Raw genomic sequence first — 27,027 nt, forward strand, 5'->3', positions numbered from 1 at the left:
ACCCTGTATTCAAAAAGAATGGGTACCCAATGAACATAGTCTGTCGATTTCTCAGCAACAAACCCAAACAAGCAGACAAAACACATCCAGAAACCCTAGCCACGCTCCCCTACATCAAAGACATCTCGGAAATGACTGTCAGACTACTCAGACCCTTTGGCATCATGGTAGCCCACAAACCCACCAACACACTAAAACAGCAGCTAATGAACTTGAAAGACCTTATACAGACAACAAGCAAAACTAATGTCATTTACAACATACAGTGCAAGGACTGTAACAAACATTACATTGGACAAACAGGCAGAAAACTAGTCACCAGGATACATGAACACCAACTAGCCACAAAAAGACATGACCCTCTTTCACTCGTATCCTTACATACAGATAAGGAAGGACACCACTTCGACTGGGACAACACATCCATCCTAAGAGAAGCCAAATAAAGACATGCACGAGAATTCCTAGAAGCATGGCATTCCAACCAGAACTCTATCAACAAACACATTGAGTTAGATCCCATCTACCACCCCCTGAGAAAAAGAACAAGAAGTGACTTCACCACAGGAAATGACATCACCAACCCAAAGAAACCCAAACATATAAACAGAAAACAGGAATTATCAGCAGTGCTTCGTCCAGAGGCCCACTGAAGATGTTACCTAGTAGGGTGATGAAACATCTGGAAATGAACCTTCCAGCTCAGCGAGCAAACATATATCCAGAACCTCAATCTGAGCTACAAATCTTCTCAAAACTTGTAGGCTTATATTTGCTGGAATTAAGAACAGTCACAGGCTGGAAATTTCAGTGGGCACAGTCATGGTTAATGTGAAATTTTCTTTTTATTGAGGTGCAGGAAGCACATACAAATCACTATTTCATTTGGAAAGAATGTTTGGGACCATGAACGGTGAGGAGAGAACAGGTAAAAAGGCATATGTTGCACCTTCTCTGCTTGCAGTGAATGCTGCCACAATTACTCGATTTAGGCTAATTGAGGAATGGAACAGATATCCCAGAGAGAAACTTGCCCAATTGGGATGGTGAAAGGAGAAGGGAGAACATAGGGAGATGGGCCTGTACTCATTGGTGTGGAGGTGCCAGTATTGGACCAGGGTGGACAAGGTCAGAAGTCACACAACACTAGGTTATAGTCCAATAGGTTTGTTTGAAATCACAGGCTTTCAGAGCTCAGCTCTTTCATCATGTGAACTTCACCTGACGAAGAAGCAACATTCTGAATGCCTCTAATTTCAAATAAATCAGTTGGATTATAGTCTAGTGTTGCGTGACTTCTGACTTTGTACTCATTGGAACACAGAAGGCATCAAGGTGATCTTATTGAAACATGCAAGATTCTTAGGGCTGAGTGGATGCAGAAAGGTTGTATTCCCTTGTGGGAGAGTGTAAGACCAAACAATATAATCTCAGAATAAGCAGTCGCACATTTAAGACAGCAATGAAGAGGAATTTCATCTTTCAAAGGGTGGTGAATCTGTGGAATCTTTATTGCAGAAGCTTATCAAGGTTGTGTCATTAAGCATATTCAAGGACGATGCTGTGGAAAACAGCGTGGATTCCAGCTGTATGATGTGTATGAGGGACATTCTTTGTTGCACTGACTGTATTTAGAATTACCAATGTTATGTACTTTAAGAGAGTTAAAAGCAGCAGAACTACCGGACACAACATCAAGTGTTCTCAATAAGGTAACAATGTAACACTTGGTCGAACAACTTGATTAGCTCATTGCCTGGAGACAAAAACAAATTCAAATTTGGCCAATCAGTTTAAATTATACCCCCCAAAATATCAAACTCCAAACCAGTTTGAATTGAGTACATTGACAATCTTAAAAGCCATTGACACAATCCGATGTTCTGGGGATAAGACCGGGAGGGGGGGGGGCGGAATTGAACAGTTGAGAGGAGAACTGCCAAGCCCTAGCATGCAACAGACTGCTTGGAAAGAAAATCTCTCTTAAAAGTGCCTTTTTGATCAATAACCTGTGACGCAGAAATTCCTAACAAAGAGAAAAGAATGACATGGCAAGATCTGAAGACCTATTGTAGCTCGGTTTTGAGATATGCAGTGTTGTTTTGTAAATCTTAATTGGGAGTTTTATCGGACTAGTTTTATAGAAGGGAAAGTAAAAGATAGGTTAGAGAAAGAAATTGTAAATAGTGGTTAGATAATTATTCTCTGTTATACCTTAACAAATAAAGTTGTTAATTTTTACATTACATAGTTCCTGGCCACTCAAGTTTTTATAGATTACTGCGCGGGATAAATCTTTTCTATGTTGCTGATTTTAAATTAAGCAGGAGAGTTTACCAAATGTCATAACACCATCTTTCTCTCACTTTCACCTGTATGACCATTGTGACACAGGCAGCCTCACAGGGAGTTAACACCTTCAATACGTTATCTGGCTCGACAGGACACCAATTGCTAAAGTGCACTTGAGAATATAACTTTTTAAAAAGAGTTTTGCGATTTACATATGAAAGAACTGAAACCAGCATGGTCATTCTAAAAGATGAGAGACCTAACAAACAACCCAGGTCTTTTTCGATGTAAAATTCCAGTTACATCACACAGTAAACTTCTGCTGTAAATTCTGTGTCTTACAATCTTATTCTCCACAACCACCTGAAGGAGCATTGCTCCAAAAGCTAGTGCTTCCAAATAAACCTTTTGGACTATAACCTGTTGTTGTGTGATTTTTAACTTTATCCACTGCAGTGCAACACTGGAGTCTCCAAATCATGGGTACCTTTAAGAAGTGGGCGTGGTTTCGAACCGATATGATTGACATCAAACGCAATGACGTCACAACGGAAGACGTTGTGGCGGCCGATATGATTGACATCAGACGCAATGACGTCACAACGGAAGACGTTGCGGCGGCCTCACGGTGCACGATGACGCAACAAACGGTGGGGCCGCTGACGTCACGGCCCGGTTGAGCGGCCGCTTCCGCTCAGTGTGAGAAAAAAAAAGATGGCGGCGTGGCGGAGGCCGCTCGGCCCGTGCTCGCTCCTCCTGGTCCTTGTGGGCGCGGCCTTGGCGCCAGAGCCCGGCAAGTGGAGGCTAAGAATCGGCGCGGTAAGTGTGAGCGGCACAGCCAGCGGCCTGCTGATGGGATAGAGCTTCCAGTCGCCACTGCCCCCGGCCGTTCGGGTCGCAGCCCTGGGGCCGGGGCCCCGACCCCCTCACCTCCAGCCCGCTGCCTTGGGTCCTGTCCGTCATTGCCCGGGACCCCCGTCCACCCTGACACGACGCCATTGGCGGAGGGAGGGAGGGAGTGTTGACGGTGATAGACCCGGGTCTGTCTGGGATGGTTTGAAAGCCAAGGCGTTGGGCGTCAGGAACTAAAACACTCCAATTGCTGGAAAAGCTCAGCAAGTCTGACAGCATCTGTGAAGAGGAAGCGGAGTTACCGTTTCGGGACCGTGACCCTTTCCCCAGAGCAATGAGGGTTAGAGTCGTTCCCCAGACAACTGGAGGGTATCCCATTACGCTCTTGACTTGTCCTGATTCGTAATAAAATTCAGGTTTTCCTTCACTTTCTTTCCCTTCGCAACGTTCATCCTTAAGCATCTGCACAGTATCATTTGACTTGCATGCTGACGTGCCGTGTCAACGCACCAACAAAAATCAGTCATCTGAAATAATGCCAGTGCAGTTTTTTGCCTATAGTTAAAACAATGCTCAAACAGGGAAGAGAGAAATTAATGTTCCTGCTGAGGTCCACAGACACTCAAGCCTATAAGGTACCAGGCAACCTTGTTGCCATTTTAAAGCAACTCAATGGGCCATGATTGGGCTGGTCGGGAGGAGACTGGTCCTGAAAATGTGTCGCTGGAAAAGCGCAGCAGGTCAGGCAGCATCCAAGGAACAGGAGAATCGACGTTTCAGGCATAAGCCCTTCTTCAGGAATGAGGAAAGTGTGTCCAGCAGGCTAAGGTAAAAGGTAGGGAGGAGGGACTTGGGGGATGGGGCGTTGGGAATGCGATAGGTGGAGGGAGGTCAAGGTGAGGGTGATAGGCCAGAGTGGGGTAGGGGCGGAGAGGTCAGGAAGAAGATTGCAGGTTAGGAAGGCGGTACTGAGTTTGAGGGATTTGACTGAGACAGGGTGGGGGGAGGGGAAATGAGGAAACTGGAGAAATCCAAGTTCATCCCTTGTGGTTGGAGGGTTCCCAGGCAGAAGATGAGGCGCTCTTCCTCCAACCGTCGTGTTGCCATGGTCTGGCGATGGAGGAGTCCAAGGACCTGCATGTCCTTGGTGGAGTGGGAGGGGGAGTTAAAGTGTTGGGCTACGGGGTGGTTGGGTTGGTTGGTCCGGGTGTCCCAGAGGTGTTCTCTGAAACGTTCCGCAAGTAGGCGGCCTGTCTCCCCAATATAGAGGAGGCCACATTGGGTGCAGCGGATGCAATAGATGATGTGTGGAGGTGCAGGTGAATTTGTGACGGATATGGAAGTGTCCCTTGGGGCCTTGGAGGGAAGTAAGGGGGGAGGTGTGGGCGCAAGTTTTGCATTTCTTGCGGTTGCAGGGGAAGGTGCCGGGAATGGAGGTTGGGTTGGTGAGGGGTGTGGACCTGATGAGGGAGGCACGGAGGGAGTGGTCTTTTCGGAACGCTGATAGGGGAGGGGAGGGAAATATATCCTTGGTGGTGGGGTCTGTTTGGAGGTGGCGGAAATGACGGGGATGATACGCTGTACATGGAGGTTGGTGGGGTGGTAGGTGAGGACCAGTGGGGTTCTGTCCTGGTGGCAGTTGGAGGGGCGGGGCTCAAGGGCCGAGGAGCGGGAAGTGGAAGAGATGCGGTGGGGGGCATCGTCGACTACGTCTGGCGGGAAATTGCGGTCCTTGAAGAAGGAGGCCATCTGGGTTGTACAGTTTTGGAACTGGTCCTCCTGGGAGCAGATGCGGCGGAGACGAAGGAATTGGGAATATGGGATGGCGTTTTTACAGGGGGCAGGGTGGGAGGAGGTGTAGTCTAGGTAGCTGTGGGAGTCGGTTGGTTTATAGTAAATGTCCGTGTTGATTCGGTCACCCGAGATAGAAATGGAAAGGTCTAGGAAGGGGAGGGAGGAGTCTGAGACGGTCCAGGTGAATTTGAGGTCCGGGTGGAAGGTGTTGGTAAAGTGGATGAACTGTTCAACCTCCTCGTGGGAGCACGAGGCAGCGCCGATACAGTCATCGATGTGGCAGAGGAAAAGGTGGGGGGTGGTGCCAGTGTAGCTGCGGAAGATGGACTGTTCCACATATCCTATGAAGAGGCAGGCATAGCTGGGGCCCGTGCGGGTGCCCATGGCTACTCCTTTCATTTGGAGGAAGTGGGAGGATTGGAAAGAGAAGTTGTTCAGGGTGAGGACCAGTTCAGTCAGTTGAAGGAGGGTGTCAGTGGAAGGGTACTGGTTGGTACGGCGGGAAAGGAAGAAGCGGAGGGCTTTAAGTCCTTCATGATGGGGGATGGAGGTGTACAGGGACTGGATGTCCATGGTGAAGATAAGGCATTGGGGACCGGGGAAGCGAAAATCATGGAGGAGGTGGTGGGTGTGGGTGGTGTCCCAAACGTAGGTGGGGAGTTCTTGGACTTAGGGGGACAGGACCGTGTCGAGGTACGCAGAGATGAGTTCGGTGGGGCAGGATCAGGCTGAGACAATGGGAACCCTGCCTGGGAACCCTCTAACCACAAGGGATGAACTCAGACTTCTCCAGTTTCCTCATTTCCCCTCCCCCCACCTTGTCTCAGTCAAATCCCTCGAACTCAGCACCGCCTTCCTAACCTGCAATCTTCCTGACCTCTCCGCCCCCACCCCACTCCGGCCTATCACCCTCACCTTGACCTCTTTCCAGCTATCGCATTTCCAACGCCCCTCCCCCAAGTCCCTCCTCCCTACCTTTTATCTTAGCCTGCTGGACACACTTTCCTCATTCCTGAAGAAGGGCTTATGCCCGAAACGTCGATTCTCCTGTTCCTTGGATGCTGCCTGACCTGCTGCGCTTTTCCAGCAACACACTTTCAGCTCTGATCTCCAGCATCTGCAGCCCTCACTTTCTCCTAGGAGATCTTGCCGGACAGCTAAATCAGTATTGACTTTAAGTGACTTGGAGGTGCTAGTGTTGGACTGGGGTGGACAAAGTTAAAAATCACAAAACACCAGGTTGTAGTCCAACAGGATTATTTGGAAACACTAGCTTTGGGAGTGCCACCCCTTCACAACCACCTTTTGCTTTACATCATCATGATGCACTATTGAAGAGCCTGGTAATGGGGTTGGGGTGATACCTGTCTCCTGTTTTTGCTGTGGTGGCCATGTTAATGAATAATTTGAAGGATCAGAATTCAATCTCATAGTAACAGTTTATGAATTGTACCACAGTACCTTTAAAACCTAAAATGAAAACCAACTTTTTCCAGTAAAAATGGCCATGAAGCTAATGTGATAAGCCAAATGGCTTTCTCCTTTATATTGCTTGATGACTCAATTGTTTTGTCTCTTTCCAGAATCAAACTAAGACTCATTATCTACTGAGGAAGACATTGTTTAACAGCTCTTCCATTACCCTGAAATGTGAGTAGCTGTATTTCTAGCCTGATCAGTGGTGAATGGGCTTGCTTTTGGGAATAGAATTATGTTGGGTTTGATTTGGATGTCCCTGGTACTGCAATTTGCCGAGCTGTAAAGAGTGATGTCGAATCTTACTCCTGTACCTTTAGGTTCCACTTTTCTATTGAGGGTGTTGTGAGGAGAAGGAAATGCAATTGGCTTCTTCCCACAGTACAGAGGGAATGGTGACTTATGTTGACCTCTATTGTACCTCCAATCATGCATTTGCAAAGGGAAAACTGCCATCTGACCAGAAAATGATGCAAGCCCATCTGTAGCGTAAGGGGTGAATTACTTTCTTTCAGGAGTTGGGTGCGGTTAATTAATCACATTCTGGAAACATTTTTGAAAACAATTCCACAAATAATCTTAAGAGCTCACTTCCATGTCTTGACATGGAACATGAATCCGAAGCACCTTCTCCCTGTGGATTTATTGTGACTACTTGATGTCCTGAAACAATGTTAAGCCAATCCTCAAGATGCAAGAGTGTTTTGCCATCTGGGAAGATGGGTTGGGAGAGTCAGGGAAGGGGTGGATGTGTTAAGTTCAGACCCATGACTTTTCCCTGGGGGCACATGACGATTAACGTTCTCTTATCTTTCAGGGACTCAAGAGAATTGTGTGTCTGAAGTAACCCTGGACGTCACATGGTATTTGAGAAGTTTTCATTGTTTTGATGAATATTCTACAGTGAAAGTAAGTGATGTTTGCTCCGGATATCACTGATTTCTAAAAGGTAGTGATTAAAACATTAAAACTGTGGATGTGAATAGTGAATTTAAACTGGAAAATGCTGGAAAGGATGCATTTACATCTTGAACTACCACATTGTAGGGACCCAGGTCTACCTTAGGAATCTATTCTCTTCCATACATCACTTAATCTGTTCCTCTTCAGCAGTTGTGGATTAAGACCAAATGTGATTTACAATATTGCAAAATTTGTGGAAGATGATTTCTTCTGGAAGTGGATTCTTAAATGTAGTGTTTTATTTGTTGATCGGATGTGGGTGCCACTGGCTGGAGCAGCATTTATTGCCCATCCCTAATTTCCCTTGAAGTGGTGGTGTGCTGCCGCCTTGAAGCACTCTGGACCTTGTGGTGCAGGTAGACCCACGATGCTATTAGGGAGTTGATTCTAGTATTTTTGACCCAGTAACACTGAAGAAATGGCAAAGTAAATCTCAGTCAGGATGGTAACTGGCTCGGAGGGGAACTTCAAGTGCTGGTTGTTCTATAGTATCTGTCCTTGTTTGTCAGGGGTAGAGGTTGCAAATTTGGAAGGTGTTATTGAAGGAGCTAGGGTAAGTTGCTGCTGTGTGTTTTGTAGATGTTGTCCATTGCTACTGTGTGTCAGTGGAAACAGGCATGAATTTTGATGTTTATAGATATGGTGCTAATCAAGTTCACTGCTTTGTCCTGGATGGTGTTGAACGTTTGAGTGTTGTTGCAGTTGCACTCATCAGGGCAAGCAGAGAGTATGCCATTACACTCTTGACTTGTGTTGTGGTTGGGTGGACATGCTTTGGGGTGTCAGATAATTTCTAATCACCATTTACATTGCTGGTCTATTTTCATTGTAGTGGTAATATGATTAAACATCTGGGAATAATAATTGGATTTTCTTGTTTGAGAGAGTCATTGCCTGGTACTTACTTGTGTGGCCTGAATGTTTCTTGCTACTGATCAGGTCAGATGTGTAAGTTGCTTGACTGTTTCAACAGCTAAGGAGCTGTAAATGGTGTTAAACATTATATGATTCATCAGTGACCATTCCACTTCTGCTCTTATGCTGGAAGGATAATGAACAAGCTGAAGGTAGGGACAAATTACTGCAGATGCTGGAATTGTTACTGCAAACAACAAATGCTGGAGATCATGGTAGTCAAGACAGCATCCATGGAGAGAGGGCAAGCTAACATCTTGATGACTCTTCAGAGCTGAAGTGAAGTTTGGAGGGGACAGCATTTATTATCTGGAGCAGTTTGGCCAAGGACACTAAGGCAGTTTTCTATAGAGCAGAGAAAGTTGAGAGGGCACCTGATTAAAGCCCATAGGATTATGAAGGGCATGGACAGGATGGATAGAAAGCAACTGTTCACCTTTATTTTAAGGGTCAATCACAAGGGGCACACTTTTAAAATGAAAGTCAGGATGTTATGAGGTCATATAAAGAAAACATTTTTCACCCAGGGTGATGGGATCCGGAATGAACCGCCTGGGAGGGTATTTGCGAGAGGTAACCTCTCAATCCTTGAGAGGTACTTGGATGAGCACTTGAAGTGCCATAACATTCAAGACTTTGAGCCTAGTATGGCAAGTGGGACTATTGTGGCGAGTGTATTTTTGGCGAACAGACTCAATGGGCTAAAGGCCGTCTTCTGTACTATCTGATTCTATAATTCTACTGCCTGAGGAGTTCCTACAAAGATGTTCTGGGATTGAGATGATTGACCTTCAATAACCACAACCATCTTTTTGTCCAAGATATGATTCCAACGAGCAGAGAACTTTCCTCATAGTACCAGTTAACCAGTTTTGCTGGAGCTGTTGATGCCACATTCAGTCAGTTGCTGCCTTGATGTCAGGGACAGTCACTGTCTCAGCTTTGGAGTTTTTTATCCATGTTTGAACCAATTGTAATTAGGTTCAGGAGTGAACAGGTTATTGCCAAACGAATGTTGCTTGCCCTCTATTACTCTTTAGTGCTTAATTATTTCAGACTTGTGCTCCTGTACAACACTGTGTTATTTTAGTCTGATGTACTGTACTATTTGAGGTATTACCTTTTAGATGTGACATCACAGTTTTATGTTTGAGATCCAGTTTGCAGTGTTTCTGAGAAGAGCAAGGGAGCCATAGCCAACATGTATCTCTTGAACAACCTGTTTCAGAAGAAAGTCTGGTCATTCTGCTATTTGTTGGAACCTGTTTTGCACAAAATGGCTTCCGCAACTCCTCCACATAGAGCAGTGATTACAGTGAAGGCTTTCATTGACTATAGCATTCCTAATGTTGGGGAAGATGCTGCGAGTTACTGTCCACTCCCTGCCTGAATTGAATAACCTGCATTATTTTCTCAATGTATATTTATTTATTCTAATGAAATAATAGCCAATATAATTTTAAACTAATCATGGGCTAAGCTACTAAGCAAGATTTTTGAGGGAAGATAGTGGGTTTAATTACAGCAAAAAAGATACGAATACTGCTCTCGAGAACTAGTGATTTAAAATAACTGCAACATTTTAGTAGTCTTGACTGATGCTAACCATTACCTATTTGGCAGATAAATCATATTTATCTGGAAGCAGCTACAAGTGGTATTATATGGGTAGTAGCTGTGACTTTATTCAAATTAAATTTTTCAGCATCATTTTTTTTGTGTTAAATAGATGCATTTTGTCATGAGTGGCCAATACATTGGTGTTCCTTTCGTACAGAGTAACACTTCTTTGTGGTAGAAAGGCTACATTGCTGAATTCATAGCTTAGATGTTTTTATCCAACCTGTCCAGATGTGGCCCTTGGAGCAGGTGGGACTTGAATCCCCAGGACATCTGACTCAGAGGTAGGACCACTACCATCACAAGTGTGCCAATTCGTGGTTGAGGGAATAGAAGGATAATACTTTTCAGCTGTTATTCTTTATAAACAAAGAATTAGACAGAGAGTGCACAGAAATGACTGATCTGCCAAAGTTCTGCAGTAAAGCACTCTCCTTCTGCAACAACAGAAGAGCTGAAAAGTGGAGGAAGTGGTTAGATCATTCTCCCCATCTTTTTGCACCCTTCCATGCTCACCCTTTGAGAAGATCATCTACCTGGGATCATAGCTTGTGGAATGGCTGGGACGAATATTATGGAGGGTAGACCATGTAACATGAAATTGCCAAGGACTTTTGTATGGAGCTGAGCTGTGAACTGCTAAAGCACTCGGGTATAATTACATATTGCACTGAGTTACAGGTGGTTGTAATTTGTTGTAAGTGGTAGCTTTACTATAAACAGCTATGTACATCCTTTACCCCAAAGTGCCTTTTCGTATAACATTCTCGATGTGCATCATTTCCTGTAATAATTTATGTTTCACCTATAGGATGATACCACAGCGAATTATTTCGGTTCTACCACAGAACAGCACAAAGATGGAAGTGGTTATTACATACAACATCGGTACAAACCGTTCAAATGTGAAAAAAACACCATTAGTAGAGAGGTAGGTAGCTTTTCATTCAAAATGTGGACGAGGTGCTAAAATATGAGCCTTGGATTATTGTCAAATGCTGAATAAGTATAGTCCCATAATGCTTACCCTTCTGATTAACCACTTATGACTTTAACTTGGTCAGTAATCTTGTTAAGACAAATGTGATTCTGTGATCAAGTAATGAACTGAGTGAGGATTGTCACGTGAATGTGCAAAGTATTTTTCTGGTGCGCTTTGGCTCAATTTATATCAAAGGATGATTACAGAACAGCTTGAATACAGAAAACGTTGATTCTGCCTGTCTGCAGGAGCAACATGGCTAGTCCCACTGCCCCATGCCCTTGACCTCAAATCTTTTCTCCTCAGGTGCTTATCCAATTCCCTTTTGTAAACCACAACTGAGTAAATTACCTTCAGGTAACTGTCCGGCCTACTTTTAGCAAATAGAGCTTTCAGACATGGGAGCAGAAGTGTCCATTCAGCTCATAGAGTCTGCTGTGCATTGAGATCATGGTTAATCTGGTAATCCATAACTGTTTTTCTGTCTATACATCTAAATCTTAATTCACTCACTGATCAGCCTGATCATCTCAGTCCTAAATATTCTTAACAGAAGCTCAACAGCCCTCTGTGGTAAGGAATTCCAGATTCACTATTTGAGATATGAAATTTCTCCTTGTGTAATGTCAATCCAATGCTCCCAGATTGTGCCCGGTGGTCTGAGACACACACACACACCCACACCCACCACACCCACCAATCCGATCAAGATCCGTAAGACTCGTTTTTGTTTCAATAAGGTCTCCTCTCATTCATCTAAATCCAAAGAGTCCAGACTCACCCCCTCCTAATAAAATTTCCTCGTACCTGTTATCAACCTCGTGAACATTCTCTGGACTGCTTCCAGTGCCAGTATATCTTTTAAACCTTGATGAGCCTAGTGAATCCAATGCTGGTATATTCTCCATTACATAAAAGGACCAAACCTTCACAGAATTCCAGATGTGGTCTGACTAGGGCCTTGCACAGTTGTAACAAAATTTCCCCATTTTTATGCTCCATGCCCTTGGAAATTGAAGCCACCAGTCTATTTGCCTCTCCTGTTTTCCGCTAAACTTCAATGCTAGATTTTTGATTCATGCTTAAGGAGTCCCAAATCCCTCTCTGCTACAGCTTTCTGTGGTCTTTCTCTGTTTTAGTTGTATTCCACTTCTCTGTTCCTCCTGCCAAAATACATGATAAATTCTGTTAAATTTATTAGATAAGATTGCTCCTTCATGCAACTTTGACTCTCCTAAATTACAGCATTTAGGAATTCATAATATGCCACTAAGTTCTTTAACATAAACTCTAACATTTTACCAATCTTTTTCTTTAAGAAGCTCTTACTGTTTACTCACTAGTTTCCCCTCATAGCTTATGTTTTTCATCTTCTTTTTGAATATCTTCTGTTTGTTTAGAAAATGTTCCCAATCCTCTGGTTTACCAGTGATCTTTGCCATATTTTTTCCTTTCATTTTAACACTATCCCTAACTTCCTCAGTTAACCATAATTGCTTTTCCCTTTCCAGAAATCTCCCTTCCTCACTGGGATATATCTGTGAGCCATGAACCATTTTCTTCAATGTTGTCCATTGTTCTTAAAACGTCTTTTCTGCTAAAAATATTTCCCAGTCTACTTCAATCAAACCTGCCCTCATCCCTGTATAATTACCTTCGTTTAAGTTTAGCACCATTGTTTCTGACTCCAATTTGTCACTCTCAGACTGAATGTTACATTCTACCAAGTTGTGCTTCCTGTTTCCTGCGGGATCTTTTACTTCGACGTCACTTCTTAAATCTGCCTCATTACACATCACCAGATCCAAAACAACCTGACCCCAGTTAGATCTACAGCATTTTTTTTCCCAGGAAGCAGTTCTGAATACACTGAATTTTTATTTCATGGCTATCTCTGCCAATTTGATTTTCACATTCTCCGTGTAGATGAAAGTGACTCATGATTAATCTACTGCCATTTTTACATGTCCTCATTAAAGAATCACAGAATCCCTACATTACGGAGGCTCATCGAGTCCACACGGACCCTCTGAAGAGCAGCCCACCCAGGACAACTCCATCCCTGTAACCCTGCATTCACCTAGAATGCACATCCCTGGACACCAGTGGCAATTTGCCATGGCCAATCCACCTAATCACACCTTTTGACTGTGGGAGGATACCACAACATCCAGCGGAATCCTAGGCAGACATGGGGATAAAGTGCAAATTCCATATAGATAGTTACCCAAGGCTGGAATCAAACCCAGGTGCCTTGTGCTGTGAGGCAGCAGTGCTAATTACTGAGCCACCATGCCATGCCAAAGATGCAGGGTAAGTGGGTTGGTCATGGTAAAGGAATAGGGTGGGAGTCTGGTTGGATTCAGAGATACAGGGTGGAGGGTTGGTGCAGGCCTAATGGGCCGACGGTGTCTTTCCGCACTGTCGGGATGCTATGATTCTAATAAAGCTATTTCCCTACTGTCCCACTTTGAGTGTCAATTACCAAAATTGCTGCCTTGCACTGGTGCCCTATTATTCCTTTGCTTTGAAAGCTTACATTACTCTCACCAAACCACCACCCGTGCCTGCCCCTGCCACACAGCACCTTAGTGCAATTGACCTTACCCTATTTTCCTTTTGTTCTTGGATTACTTTTGTCCTTTATGTAAATGCACTGATGACCAAATTCCACCCCAATTTCATTTACAAATTTGCTGATGATACCACCGTTATAGGTCAGATATAAAACAACAACAAAACAATACAGGAAAGCGATTGAGTTCTTCAGAGGCATGGCGTTAAGACAACAATCTCTCCATCAATGGCAGCAAAACAAAGGGGCTGGTCATTGCCTTAAGAAGTGGCGTAGAGGGCACTCCCCCCAACGCCCTTCTGTATCAATAATGCTGAGGTGGCGATGGTCAAGAGCATCAACTTCCTGGGAGTGCTGATCACCAACCGTCTATCCTGGTCCACCCACATCGACGCAACGATCAAGAAACACAACTGCATCTCTACTTCCTCAGGAAGCTAAGGAAATTTGGCATGACCACAAAGGCACAACACTTTTTATAGATGCATCGTAGAAAGCATCTTACCTGGATACATCACAGCATGGTATGGCAACTGCTCTTCCCAAGACCACATGAAGCTACAGAGAGTGGTGAACACAGCCCATTCAATCAAGTAAACCAACCTTCCATCCATACTTCCTGCAAACTCAGGAAAGCAGCCAACATTATCAAAGACCCCTGCCACCCTGATTCTCTTCCAACCTCTTCCATTGGCAGAACATAAAGAAGTTTGAATATATAAAAGTACGAACAGATTCAAAAACAATCTTCCCTGCTGTTATCAAACCTTTGAATGGACCTCTCAAATATTAATTCTGATCTCTCTCTCTCTGCACCTTCGCTATGGCTGTAACACTTCATTCTGCACTGTTTTGCTATCCTGAAACACTTTGTATGTTATGAACTACCTGTCAAGCGCACACAACAACACTTTTCACTGTGCCTAGATACATGTGACAACAATCAAACAATCAATAATTCAATTTGATACAATCGCTAACATCAAACATTCTCTCTGTGATTCCACCAGGCCAGTTTTCTCTGAAATTAAAGACCTGCAGTGGTGGAATCTGCCTGACTTGTGTCGAAAACCTCTTCCCATCCCGTGTCCCCGTTCCTATCCTCATCCAAGTGTCAGACTAAATCTTTGATCCGCAGTTCAGTCAGTATGGCCTTTATGCTGGCAGTGATCAACACAGTCGATTCTCACTATATCGAGTGGAAACCCTGTCACAGGAAATATTGTGCTGTCATTCTTGCTCTCCTTTCAGAAATGTTTCAGTAATAACTGAGAATGCTTGGGGGTGCGGTATCAATCTGTAACCTCAACTCAGCCAGTTTATTCATCAGGCTGCTTTTAGAGTCTTAAAGCATAGAACCAGAGCCTGCAGTCCAACCAGAACCTGCAGTCCAACCAGAACCTGCAGTCCAACCAGTCCGTGGCGACCATAATCCCAAATTAAACTAATGCTACCTGCTTGTTCCCTGTGCCATGTCCCTTCAAAAATATCTTATTCATGTACTTACCTAAATGTTTTTTAAACTTTGTAACTGTACCCACCCACTTTCTCTGGAAGTTCATTCAACATATGAGCCACTTACTGTGGGGAAAAGAAATTGCCCCTCATGTCTTTTTTTAAATCTTCCTCCTTTCGCCTTCAAGATATGCTCCCTTGTCTTGAAATCCCCAGCCCTAGGGAATTGGCACCTGCAATTCACTTTATCCATGCCCCTCGTGATTTTATAAACCCCTATAAGGTCACCTCTCAACCTCCTACGCTCCAGTAAAAGAAGTCCCAGCCTATCCAGCCTCCCCTTCTAACTCAAATCCTCCATTCCTGGCAACATCCTGGTAAGTCTCCTCTGAACCCTCTCCAGCTTGATAATATCATTCCTATGTAAAGGGAGACCAGAACTGGATGCAGTACTGTAGAAAATGGTTCACTGATGCCCTGTACAATCTCAATATAATGTCCCAAATCCTGTACTCAAAAGGTCTGAGCAACGAAAGCAAGCATGCTAAATGCCTTCTTAACCACCCTACCTATATATGATGCAAACTTCAAAGAATTATGTACCTCAACTCCTAGATCTCTGTTCCACAGCACTACCCAAGGCCCTACTTTGAATTGTCCAAGTCCTGCTCGTTTGTTTTACCGAAATGCAATACCTCACATTTATCCAAATTAAACTCCATCTTCAGCCAATTGACCCAATTGATCAAGATCTCTTTGTAATCTTATATAATTTTCTTCACTGTCTACTATCCCACCAATCTTGGTGTCATTTGCAAATTTACTAACCATGCTTTTTATATTCTCCTCCAAATTCTCTAAATATTGACAAACAAAAGTGGACCCAGCACCAATCGCTGAGGAACATTGCTAGTTACAGGCTTCCAGTCTGAAAAACAACCCTCTATCGTCACTCTGTCACTTGCCATTTTGTATCCAGTTGGCAAGCTCCCTGTGAATCTCATGTAATCTAACTTCACTAATTACTCTACTTTGTGGGGCCTTGCCAAAGGCTTCATTAAACTCCAAATAAACATTGTTTACTGCTCAACCCTTATCAATCATCTTGGTTACTTCCTCAAAAATAACTAAAAATATACTGTTCAGAAATAACCGTACATGGGTCCCAAGATAGAAGAGAAACAAATCAGAAGGTTATGATTAAGTAATGAGGAGAAAGTAAGGACTGCAGATGCTGGAGATCAGAGCTGGAAATGTGTTGCTGGAAAAGCGCAGCAGGTCAGGCAGCATCCAGGGAACAGGAGAATCGACGTTTCGGGCATAAGCCCTTCTTCAGGAAGTGATTAAGTAATGTCAAGCTTGGTTCTAAAAGACCACAAGAGAATGGACAACAGAGAGAGATAATCTCCCTGGTGAATGATGAATTATGATAGTTCTGTTGCATTTGATTTCAATAAAGAAAAAGTACAATGTCAACAAGTTTGGATGTATCATCACGGATAGTTTCCTCTGGGTGTTCCGGTTTCCCCCCTCAGTCCAAAGATATGCAGGTTAGGTGAATTGACCAAGCTACGTTGCTCGTAGTGTTCAGGGGTTTGTAGGTTAGGTGCATTAGTCAGGGTAAATGTAGAGTAATAGGGTAGGGGGATAGGTCTGGGTGGGATACTCTTCGGAGGATCAGTGTGGACCTGTTTCCACACTGCAGGGATTCTATAAATTCTATCACATGATATCCCGCCTTCAAATACGAAGTGTGTCAGATAAACTTTCTTCCTGTTTCATGAAATACATAAGTTTGTTTTAATTCACTAATAATTTTTTTTCTTGGGTTCCTTGAAACAAAACCTAGGATATAAATTGTCAATTCCTGAAGATTGAGATACCTGGAAAGATTGGCAACCCATGGTTTGCGTGAAATGGTCTGTTTTCCTTGGTGTCTAACTCCTTTGGGTTTGTCATCCAAACCTGATTTCCATCCATTTAAGTCCGTGCCATTCCAGTGTGATATCACTGCATGTTGATTCTGTGTTCCATGTGCACATTGTGAACATGCCAGCTTGTACCCTTATTAGGAAATGATTTTTGAAGGAATTATTTCTATCTGCTATCCCTGCAGGAAAATATGAAGAGAGTTCTCTTAAAAAGGCTATGTTTCATTTTTAGCAATTTAATACTTGAAGTTTCTAAAATTAGCACTGACGCTTAGAAAAGATCACAGGTCAGCAATGATCATCCCAGCATTTGTTAGTAATCGGATGGCGTGCTGGGTCAGACAGATGGATTCTTTAAAACACAGTTAATGAAAATCTGTTGAGTAGAACCTGAAGGCTGATTTTTCCTTCCTTGCGGTGGTGGGCGTGCAGGACAGGAAACTAGTGTCAACTTGTTGACACCAGTGAGGTTTCCTTTATATTTCCTAAGCAACCTGTTCAGAGATGTTATTATAGCCCTCTGTAGAAGGTAGAACTTGAACCTGTGTCTCCTGGCTCAATACCTCTGCACCAAAAGAGCCCTCAGTGAAGTTTCCTTTGATTTTTATCCTCCAAAGTGCTATCACACAAATGACAAATCTACTTTGAAGCACCTTGGGATATTTATTATTTTAAAGGAGCTCTACAAATGCAAATTGTCTTCTGCATCTGAGTACCTAATATCTGAATTCTTTTTCAGCTGCAAGTAAAAGTTTTTGACCAACCAAAGCCATTGCTGAACAGAACTTTGGTAAGCAGCAGTTTATGTAAAGGTTAAAAGTTCGCCATTTCTCAATCCCATGATTGGTAGGGTCATATGTTTAATCTCTCATAACTTTTATTGTATCAGTTCTTTTGTGAAGCTGTAGGGCAATATTAATCCATCAGTGGCAGTCTGTCTCGTTTAACAGAATGGTATTGCCTGGATGGTTCAGTGAGCTGAATCCAGTGAGTTACTGGATCTGTACTGAGTTACTTAGAGACAGCAGATATACCAGTGTTAAGCCTACAGTCATTGGCCTGGCCACCCGAATGTCGATGCATTGATGCGAATTATCAAATTCCTATTGTTCAACTGGCGATGTCAGAACAGTCCAGGGATCAAATCGAGAGACTTCCTAGTTTACGCAATTCAGCTTCTTGCTGCCTGAATCAACTGTGAAATTTGTATTGTACAACGTGGCTTGTATCTTGAAACTCTTCTAAACTTTGATTTAACTGAAACTTCACAGAGCATTGTGCCTGAACGCATTCCCAAACCAGTCGCCAAAAGAAGTACAGAGGGCAAGAAGGTAAGACTTGGGCATAATATATATGATGGAGGGGGGGGAAGGAGATTATCCAGAGGTATTTTTATAATGAGTTTTGAAACATGTGTAGAGTAGCAATTTAGAGAAGGGTGATCAGATGGAAGTGACGGTCATTCAGTAAAATCTTTAGAAAATTGGATAGCACATCTGGAACTTTACAGTCTGTAATATTTATTGGTCAGGCCCTACATTAGTATTAGAAAAGATACTCCTGAAGTTATTTCTTTGCACTCTTTACTATTAACCCTCCTCTCCTGAAAGTGCTGATTCATATAGGGTATAGTTGCACTGGGCATGATACAGTACCTTAACTAAATACCTGTGTTCATTTGTGAGGCTAGATAGTGAGTATTACAGACCTTTCTCTTTGACTCAAGCATGTTAGCTTCACCCAGTAAAGTCTGTTTCAAGGTTGGCATGACTCTTTGGTGAGGTCAGGTAACTTGGCCCAGACTAATTATCTTTATCAGCTAGCCCATTGGAGTGAGCACTCTTATTTGTATGGAAGTGTCAATCTGACAAAGTGTGTCTCAGAACGGATTAGAGAATTTTAGATATGTGACTACCAATTTGTGAAGCTCCAAGATATTAACAGCCATATGTTTCTGCTGTTGACAATGCCATGTATTTTATCATAAACCATTTTTTGTGTAGCTGAGGAGGAGTACTTCAAAGACTTGCTCAGAGTTTAGTTTTTTTTTAAAAGACCAATTTTGTCAGTATCCCTTAATATCATATTTCATACGTTATGAAGATGGATCTTAATGAAGATGGATTGGCACTGCTCAGTTCAACTCCTGTTTGGCTCTGTTTTATTACCCTGCAGTGATTTTTCAGCTGATGTCATGTAATGTGATGATTTCCTGAGAGGTGTGATTAATAATGAGATGAGGTGTGTTGAAACAATTCAAACATACTAAAATGTGTTTTATCCTGTCCATACACAGTAACTCATGTGGCAACAACCCTCCCTGGAAAATTGTGTTTGGGAGTCACAAGTTCTCAATATAGTTGACTATTTTAAATTAATTTTCAGGTAGTTTATTTAGATGCTACAGTTTAGATCTGATACATTAGCTTAATATACTGGCGAAGTACATGATTCTCGATAGTTGAAAGTAGCTATCTGATAACAAAGGGTGTACGATAAAGTGTGTTTTATGATGGCAGCGTTCTGCTCTGCTGCCCAAGTGTGGGGAAACGACATCTTACTCCATCTTTCCTGGTTCATCTTCCACCTGTAGAAGGTAACTGCTTGATGAGGACTGCCTCTGTTTGAGTGCTCATTAATATAGTTTGCTTTTAGGGGTAGGTAGTTTACCCGATGTCAACTGTTTGCATCTTACAAACGAATACAGGATAAGTATTCTTGGGTGCAGCACTCCACCCTCAAGCCTGTTTGCCTGTCACTAAGACCTTGAGGTTAGAATTTTGGTTGACTTCATACAGAGGGTTATTTCTTATCCCTTTCCAAATACAGAACAAGCTCGGTTATCTGCACATCAATTATCTGAATTTTGAATTATCCAAACAAGATCTCAAGGTCCTGTAAATACTTCCTTTGTTGACGATTAGATCAGTTATCCAAACAATCAGTTATCCGAGCAAAATACTCCCTACCTGTCTCATTTGGATAATCGAGGTTCTGTACTTGCAGAGATAAAAGAGGACAGTTGATACTGAAAGATTCGCTATCAGTTCAAGAAAACTCCAACTTCAACCTTTGTGACTATTATCTCTATCTTATCTTGGTCCCTGACTGCTTGCTTATGCTTTTCCAGAAAGAGAGCTTGTACTGCGCCAACTACTTCAATAAGGGATCTGTGGTAATCTGTGCAGAGAATGTCTGCTGACTCGCTCAAAATACCCTCCGTATGTAAATGCAATATGTGCAGATTATCCCTTCCAATACTGTCAGTGATGTCATTCCAGCCCATTCATATATTTATTGGGCTTATTTGGATGCTGCCTTGTTCAGTTTTAATGGCGGAGCATTTCACAAAGTGTGCATGCGCAAAACTGACCATGTATGCAGTGTGAACCTTTTCAGGGGTGTCAGGAGATGCAGCCTTCCATGATATGTTGTTAAGGAGCTCTAACCTCTTTTCCAGCTTCAGATCCAAGCTTGGCAGGAATTTGTTATTTCTGATGTGAATACTTGTCTAAATCTTGTTTATACTGGAATGAATGTCACCATCTCTTCCTTCTGCCTCGTAACTTTAAGAAAGATTCTCTAAATGTTACTGCTGACAGGCCAATTGGGAATCTATAAGACAGAAGCTTTGTTTGACCAAGCTTCACCTTTGCTGACTCTGGCTTCAATCTGCCTTTAAAGTGATTGCAAATTATAATTTGCATTCTGGCACTGCGCTGGAAGTGTAAATGTGCTGTTTACATTATCTTCATAAACGTTTCGAAGAAATGACTGCTTTAGTTCTTGCTGCCCTGGGCTTGAGAGATATGATTTGATGTAGCATATTTACATATCAATTAGGATGTGATTTACTGAGAAACAACAGTTGACCAGCTTTAAATCACCTGATGAAGGAGCGTCGCTCCGAAAGCTAGTGTGCTTCCAATTAAACCTGTTGGACTATAACCTGGTGTTTTGTGATTTTTAACTTTGTACACCCCAGTCCAACACCGGCATCTCCAAATCATGAGCTTTTAAATTTAGTCATCTTAAATTTTGGAGAGTATCCAAATGTCAGTGGAGAAAATGTGATGAAATTGTTCCGTGCATTTGTGTCTCCCCTTATTTCAAGAGGTGGATATGAGCTTGGCAAATGTCTTATGAATTTGCTATCTGATTCTAACTGGTGATTTCTATGATTTTTAAATACATTTGTGTATTTATGATTATTTACTGAATGAAGTTTGCATATTGACTATTCTCTAAACATCAGAAAGAACCATAGAATCCTCACTATGTGGAAGCAGGCTATTTGGCCCATTGAATCCATACCAACCCTCCAAAGAGCACCCCATCTAGACCCACCCCCTACACTATCCTCATAACTCTGCATTTCCCATGGCTAACCCACTTAGCCTGCACATCCCTGGACACTGTGGGCAATTTAGCATGGCCAATTCACCTGAACTGTGCATCTTTGGAAGAAGCCCACGCAGACTGGAGGATGTGCAAACTCCACAAAGACAATCACCCGAGGCTGGAATCGAACCTGGCTCCCTGGCGCTTTGGGGCAGCAGCACTAACCACTGAGCCACCGTGCCGCCCAGGAGTTTTGGGTGTCAGCTTTGGCCCAATTTTGAATGGAGTTTGAGATTAGAGTATTATTTTGATTATAGTATAATATTTAGTATAATCAAAGCTGTACCTAAATGTAAACTTGGCCTAGAATTGATTCTCCAACTCAGTAGACAGCATTGTTTCCAAAAAGTGTAACTGGGAAGGTGAATGAATGAAACATTGTGAGAGTACCATATTGGTTTTCAGTTGAGTGCTGATTACTGGGCTGTGATCCCAGGCACTGATGAATTGACGATTGTGAACAAGGTGCAGGAGTAGGCCATTCAATCAATAAGATCATCGCTGATCTAACCTCCATTCTGCATTCCCACCTACCCAGATAACCTTCCACTGCCTTATTTAACGAGAATATATTTAATACCTTAAAGAATTTCAAGGATTCCGCCACCTTTTCAGGCAGAGAGCTCCAAAGTCTCAGGACTCTCAGGAAATTTCACCTGATCTTAGTTTAAACAGTGACCCTAGTTTTTGATTCTCCCATTAGAGGAACTACCCTCTCCACATGTACACTGTCTCAAACTACATGCCCATTAGTTTCTGCCCTCCTCTCCTTTCTTTTAATCTTTGTGCTCATCATGTGACTATATTCATGACGACTTTGACTGTTCCTCTGTCATATCCTTTGAACTCCTGAGACACTGTACCATCCTGCGATCTCACTTATAAACCTTGAGAGTGAGACTCGCGTGTCTCCTACTTGGAACCTGAGAACGAATGAGACATCCCCCGGCTTTTCTTAACCAAAGTTTCTCGTCTTACACATATCTGGCCGGAATTGCAAGAATGCCAAATTTTAATGGGAACAATTAGACTGCATGAGGAAAGGGTGATAATTGGTTAGCATGAATACTCTAGTCATTGCTTTGAAGTTTGGTACTCTCATGTGTCCTAAGGAACCTCCTCACAGTTATTACTAAAGTTCTACACAACCAAGCAGCATTGCTCCTTCCTTCAGTCTTCAAGCTTGCAGAAACTAAAGCATAAATTGATAAAACAGGTCATTAGTATTTACAATTTAATTTGTTCTTGGGGTTGTGACTTTGATAAGGTCTTGTTTTACTTCCTTGTACAATTGAATGAATAGCTTGTTGAGCATTTTGGTGGATATTCAGAAGGTTAAACCATTTACCGTGAGAGTAGACAAGTGAGTCACACTGGGTGGGTTTCCTCCCTCAGCCAAGTAGCTTTATTAATTTATTTGGTTTTGTACCAATCTTCATTTACTAGATTAATTAATTCAATTTGACCTTACCTCTAGGAGTTTTTGACCTGCTGGTGTGACCTCTTGTGCAAATGCAAGTTCAGTTCTTAGTGGTTGAACCAAAATTCATATTTGTTTCCATTATTGTCTGTTAGGGTGATGAACTAAAAATTGGCAGGAACACAGCACAATAAAACCAGAAAATTCTCTGTTCTTCCAGGAAGAAGAGAAGCAGCTAAAGAATGAGCAGAAATTTCCAAACAAAACCAAAGGGATGGCCACTCATTCGGTAAGTTTACTTTCCTTCTTCCCCTCCTGTTATATTGGTACGTGATTACGAGATCCATTCGTGCACTCACCTCCTTTTGCTTTGCTTTCTCTCTTACATTTCTGACCCTGCAAAAGGAATGAATCTAGATCTACACGAACATGTAGCACTGAAACGGGCCTTTCAGGTCAAGAACACAGTGCTTCTCCTCCACATGGTCCACCTACCATGTCCTCCTCTGCTCACCCGAACTCTGTTCCTTTCTTCTCCTGTTTATCTAGCTTCCCCTTAAATGTCGATGTCAGCTTGATCCTGCATTAGCTGTAAACATCGCACCACGGAAGGAAAGAGACCATTTAACTGTGTGTCTGCTGTTGCTTTGGATCAATCTTACATCATTCCTACTGCTCCATGTTCTCCCATTGCTTTCTGTTTCAGATATTTATCAATGTTTCTGTTAACATGTCTTCACCCTATCTGCTTCAAGTTAAAATGTTGAAACTATGCAGGATTGATATTTCATAAATATTTAATTTTCAATCTTTTAAAAGTTTTTCTGCCTGATTATTTTCTTTCTGTTCTGAACGCATTGATTTAAGGGATTATAAACTTGCATACTTTTTAAAAACTGGATTTCACAGCATCTCGTAATTACGTATGTTATACAAGGTGCGAACAATTAGACTATAGAGTGGTACTTGCAGTACAGGGAACAGAGAATTCACTGCCACATGTTTTAGGCAGGAGGGGAGTTATTCTAAAATATATTGTAATTCTTTTATTCTGACTGTGAGAATCCACATGTAACATTACATTACCAATTTCAATTATCTGGACTTCATTTTCAACAACAATCACCCCCCACCACTTGACTCTCAGGCACTGATGTTCCATGTCTTCAGAGTCATTGCAGCACAAACTGTGCAGATTTTTTTTTCTTTATTGATTTACAGGATGAGGGTGTCGCTGGTTAGGCAGCATTTATTGCCCATCCCTAATTACCCAAAGGGCAGTTAAGAGTCAACCACATTGCTGTGGGTTTGGAATCAGGCCAGACCAGGTAAGGATGGCAGTTTCCTTCCCTTAAGGATATTAGTGAATCAGATGGGTTTTTCCCCCAATGGATTCATGGTCATTGTTAGATTTTTAATTCCAGATATTTATTGAATTCAAATTCCCCCATCTGTCATGGCGGGATTTGAACCTGGGCCCTGTTTTAAAAAATTCTCAAGGTCAAGGACCAGGCTCGCAGGAAAGTAGTCTGACACAGAACAAACAGCCAAGAGGCGAGTCTGCTAGAATATAAGTGTTTTATTCCCCGCAGCGTCGCCACAACCAGGTCTCGTACTTACAACGGGTCTGGTTTATACTCACTCTACGTGTTACCGGAACTGGGAGCCGTCAGTTCTCGTAGAGCGGTTGCCAACAACCCACGCTCGGCGGTTAAACGCAACCCCGGAGCAGACTCTACCGAACTGGAGACTTTTCCAGCTGATATACTCTTTTCGAGATCTAAACATTCATGTGAACAGCAGAGCAAGGCTGAAAAACACATTCCATTCTGGTCACATACAGATAAGAAGATTCACACGGGAAGGTGTGTAATAAGATTCACACGGGACTAAGCGACACCTTCCATTTTCGGTTAGATTCACACATGTATTGGGACACAATTTTAACCCTTTCACCACATTCCACTGCTTGGCCCAATACATGTGTTACATTATGATTCACACATGTATTGGGACATAAATTTACACCACATTCCACTGCTTGGCCCAATACATGTGTTACATTATGAGCACACATGTATTGGGACACACCACATTCCACTGCTTGGCCCAATACATGTGTTACATTATGCCCATATGTATTCTTTCTAACAAGCGCCTACGTACACGCCAAATATACAAGCAAGTCAGGACATTACAGCATGTTAAAATCACCAGGACCGCTACCAGGATCGACAAGGGTGGGAACAGGAATGTCCCCGCAGTGGAGGACATACCACTCAATATGTCCCACCAATGATGAGCTGACTCCACGTCCACTACACGGGCAGCATGTACTACCTCCTGTCCATGTATAAAGGTAGACACCGTAACCTTGGTGACATTGGTTTGATGCTTTCGTAATATCTGCTTAAGCTCCTCGGATCGGTCCAATGCTCGCTTAAACCGATCCAGGGAAATGTTCCAAGGATTCATCAGCACTTTCCACTGCACCTTGGTAAAGTGGCGAGCACTGCTATAAGTGGTCAACAAATAGGTCTGATTCTGCCAGTGCCACTGATAGACATTTGAGAGGCATCCCGAGAACGGTGCTGAGGGAAGCATAGGATGTGGATTATTGGTAGCCACACAGAGCGTGTGTGGCCCAATCTGCCACATCATGTCCCTTGGAGTCTCAACAGTCCATTCGCACAGGGCCGTTCCCTTAGTCAAGCAAGGGTCCCGATACCTGTCCATCAGTAGGCAAGTTTTCCCCTGATCAGTCTGTTCACAAGCGGACAGATCATAGGTAATATTGGTATCTGGGCTAAACCACTCCCCTTGTCTTCAGAAAATAATATCCAGAAGATGTAATCACTGGTAATACATAATATCGACAGACCGTAACAGTGTGGGTTACATTCATGGTAACAAAGTATCCGTTACACATAGTTGCGTTACACCATGTTCGTTCTGGATGGGTTATCATCCACAATTTCTCAGATACATTCCATATTCCCCTCCACGCTTGTACATTGGGGGATGTTACCACACGCAAAAAGCGTTCTTTCTGTATTTGAGCATGCAACATTTGAATATGACAGGCAGTCCAATTTAACTGAGCCGTAATGTTCTCAAACAGTTCCTGAGTGGCACCCCAGACATCCAGTTCCCATTGCAGAGATTGTATCATTATTTCAGCTGTCTCTCCTTGAGTCATCATTACGGATGGCATCCACCTTCCAATAGTATGTAGTCCTTGTGAGGTGGCCTGTCCCGTGTTAGATAATTTAGTACGGGTTACCTCAGAGTCAATGGCATTCGAGATACCCATAACAGTTCCTGCGCCTCCCAGCAGGGTGTCGTACCACGCTCGTCGCCGCCTCTTGGTATGACACTCGGGTATGAGGGGCAACTGTACCCGCCAATGAACATCAGTGTGCAGTACCGCCCGGGCCATCTGTTGACAAGTTGACATAATAGGGGCCAACTGTGTTTGATGCGACCGCACGCCCCCCGTGGCACCCCTCTTCGGTGCTGGCCCGCCCCGCGTGGGGTTTAATAACGCCTCAGACGGGGCGTTCGTCGAGGGCAGTACCATTATTAACCACATGAATCGATGACGATTCCGAATATCGGTGGCATTGCGCAGCCACAGATCTTCCCCCCGAGCTGTGACGCTCCAATGAGTCCCCGTTGTCCCGCATGTCTGGGTGCGTCGGTCCCACAAACACGTCTTGACTTGGGCATTTACCACCAGGGTGCAATTAGGCGGTATGAACGATATGTCATATTTTTCCCCATCCCGGCGCATGTAGCACTGTGCACACGTGTACAATTGACAGTCGCTGGTGAGAGTCAGAACAACGCACTGCTGACCGGGTTCACATGTAAAATTGTCCTGCGTCCGTCGCTGGCTACTGGCCTCCCACCACACCTCATGGCGGGTGACCGGTACCAGCGTCCAGGCCGTGATACCGATGCCCTGGAGTGGCCATCCGATCGCGAACATCGCCAATAGGAGTCGCAATCCCCATGACCACCCCATGTTCAAGGCGGAGGGCCAGCCTGCGGGTGCATAGCAATTACAACATTATTTAGTTCTCACGTAAGTAGCACTGGTTCGCCGGGACGTTTGCCCAGGTCGGGTCCCCGGGGTACATAATGGTGACCAGACTGTCCTTCCCCTGTGCTATGATTTCGGCCGGCCTGGGGAGGCCGGTCGTCTGGCGCACCCATACCTTGGCCCCCTTAGTGTCAGAAGACCCAAATCCCCCCGTCCCACGCTCAGTAACCGTAACGGGAGCTCCCGTCTCTTCCACCGTTGTAAGGTTACATGGCTTAATGACCAATTGCGCTATTCTGTCCCCCT

The 27,027-nt window shown here is 43.4% G+C and overlaps 1 protein-coding gene across 1 annotated transcript in view; it reads left to right on the forward strand.

Moving 5' to 3' along the window:
* Nucleotides 1-2,955: 2,955 nt before the first annotated feature.
* LOC122542901 (Golgi-pH regulating cation channel-like) overlaps nucleotides 2,956-27,027 on the forward strand; it is an 84,487-nt gene continuing 60,415 nt past the window's right edge. The window contains exons 1-7 of the mRNA XM_043681036.2: nucleotides 2,956-3,111; nucleotides 6,522-6,588; nucleotides 7,232-7,323; nucleotides 10,724-10,843; nucleotides 17,595-17,645; nucleotides 18,127-18,186; nucleotides 22,897-22,965. Coding sequence (XP_043536971.2) covers nucleotides 3,007-3,111; nucleotides 6,522-6,588; nucleotides 7,232-7,323; nucleotides 10,724-10,843; nucleotides 17,595-17,645; nucleotides 18,127-18,186; nucleotides 22,897-22,965 — 564 coding nt within the window. The 5' untranslated portion in view covers nucleotides 2,956-3,006. The remainder of the gene's footprint in view (nucleotides 3,112-6,521; nucleotides 6,589-7,231; nucleotides 7,324-10,723; nucleotides 10,844-17,594; nucleotides 17,646-18,126; nucleotides 18,187-22,896; nucleotides 22,966-27,027) is intronic.

This window comes from Chiloscyllium plagiosum, unplaced genomic scaffold (genome assembly GCF_037043375.1).
Source record: "Chiloscyllium plagiosum isolate Xiang-an unplaced genomic scaffold, Cpla_swu_hap1 HiC_scaffold_47, whole genome shotgun sequence".
NCBI classification, from domain to species: Eukaryota; Metazoa; Chordata; class Chondrichthyes; order Orectolobiformes; family Hemiscylliidae; genus Chiloscyllium; species Chiloscyllium plagiosum.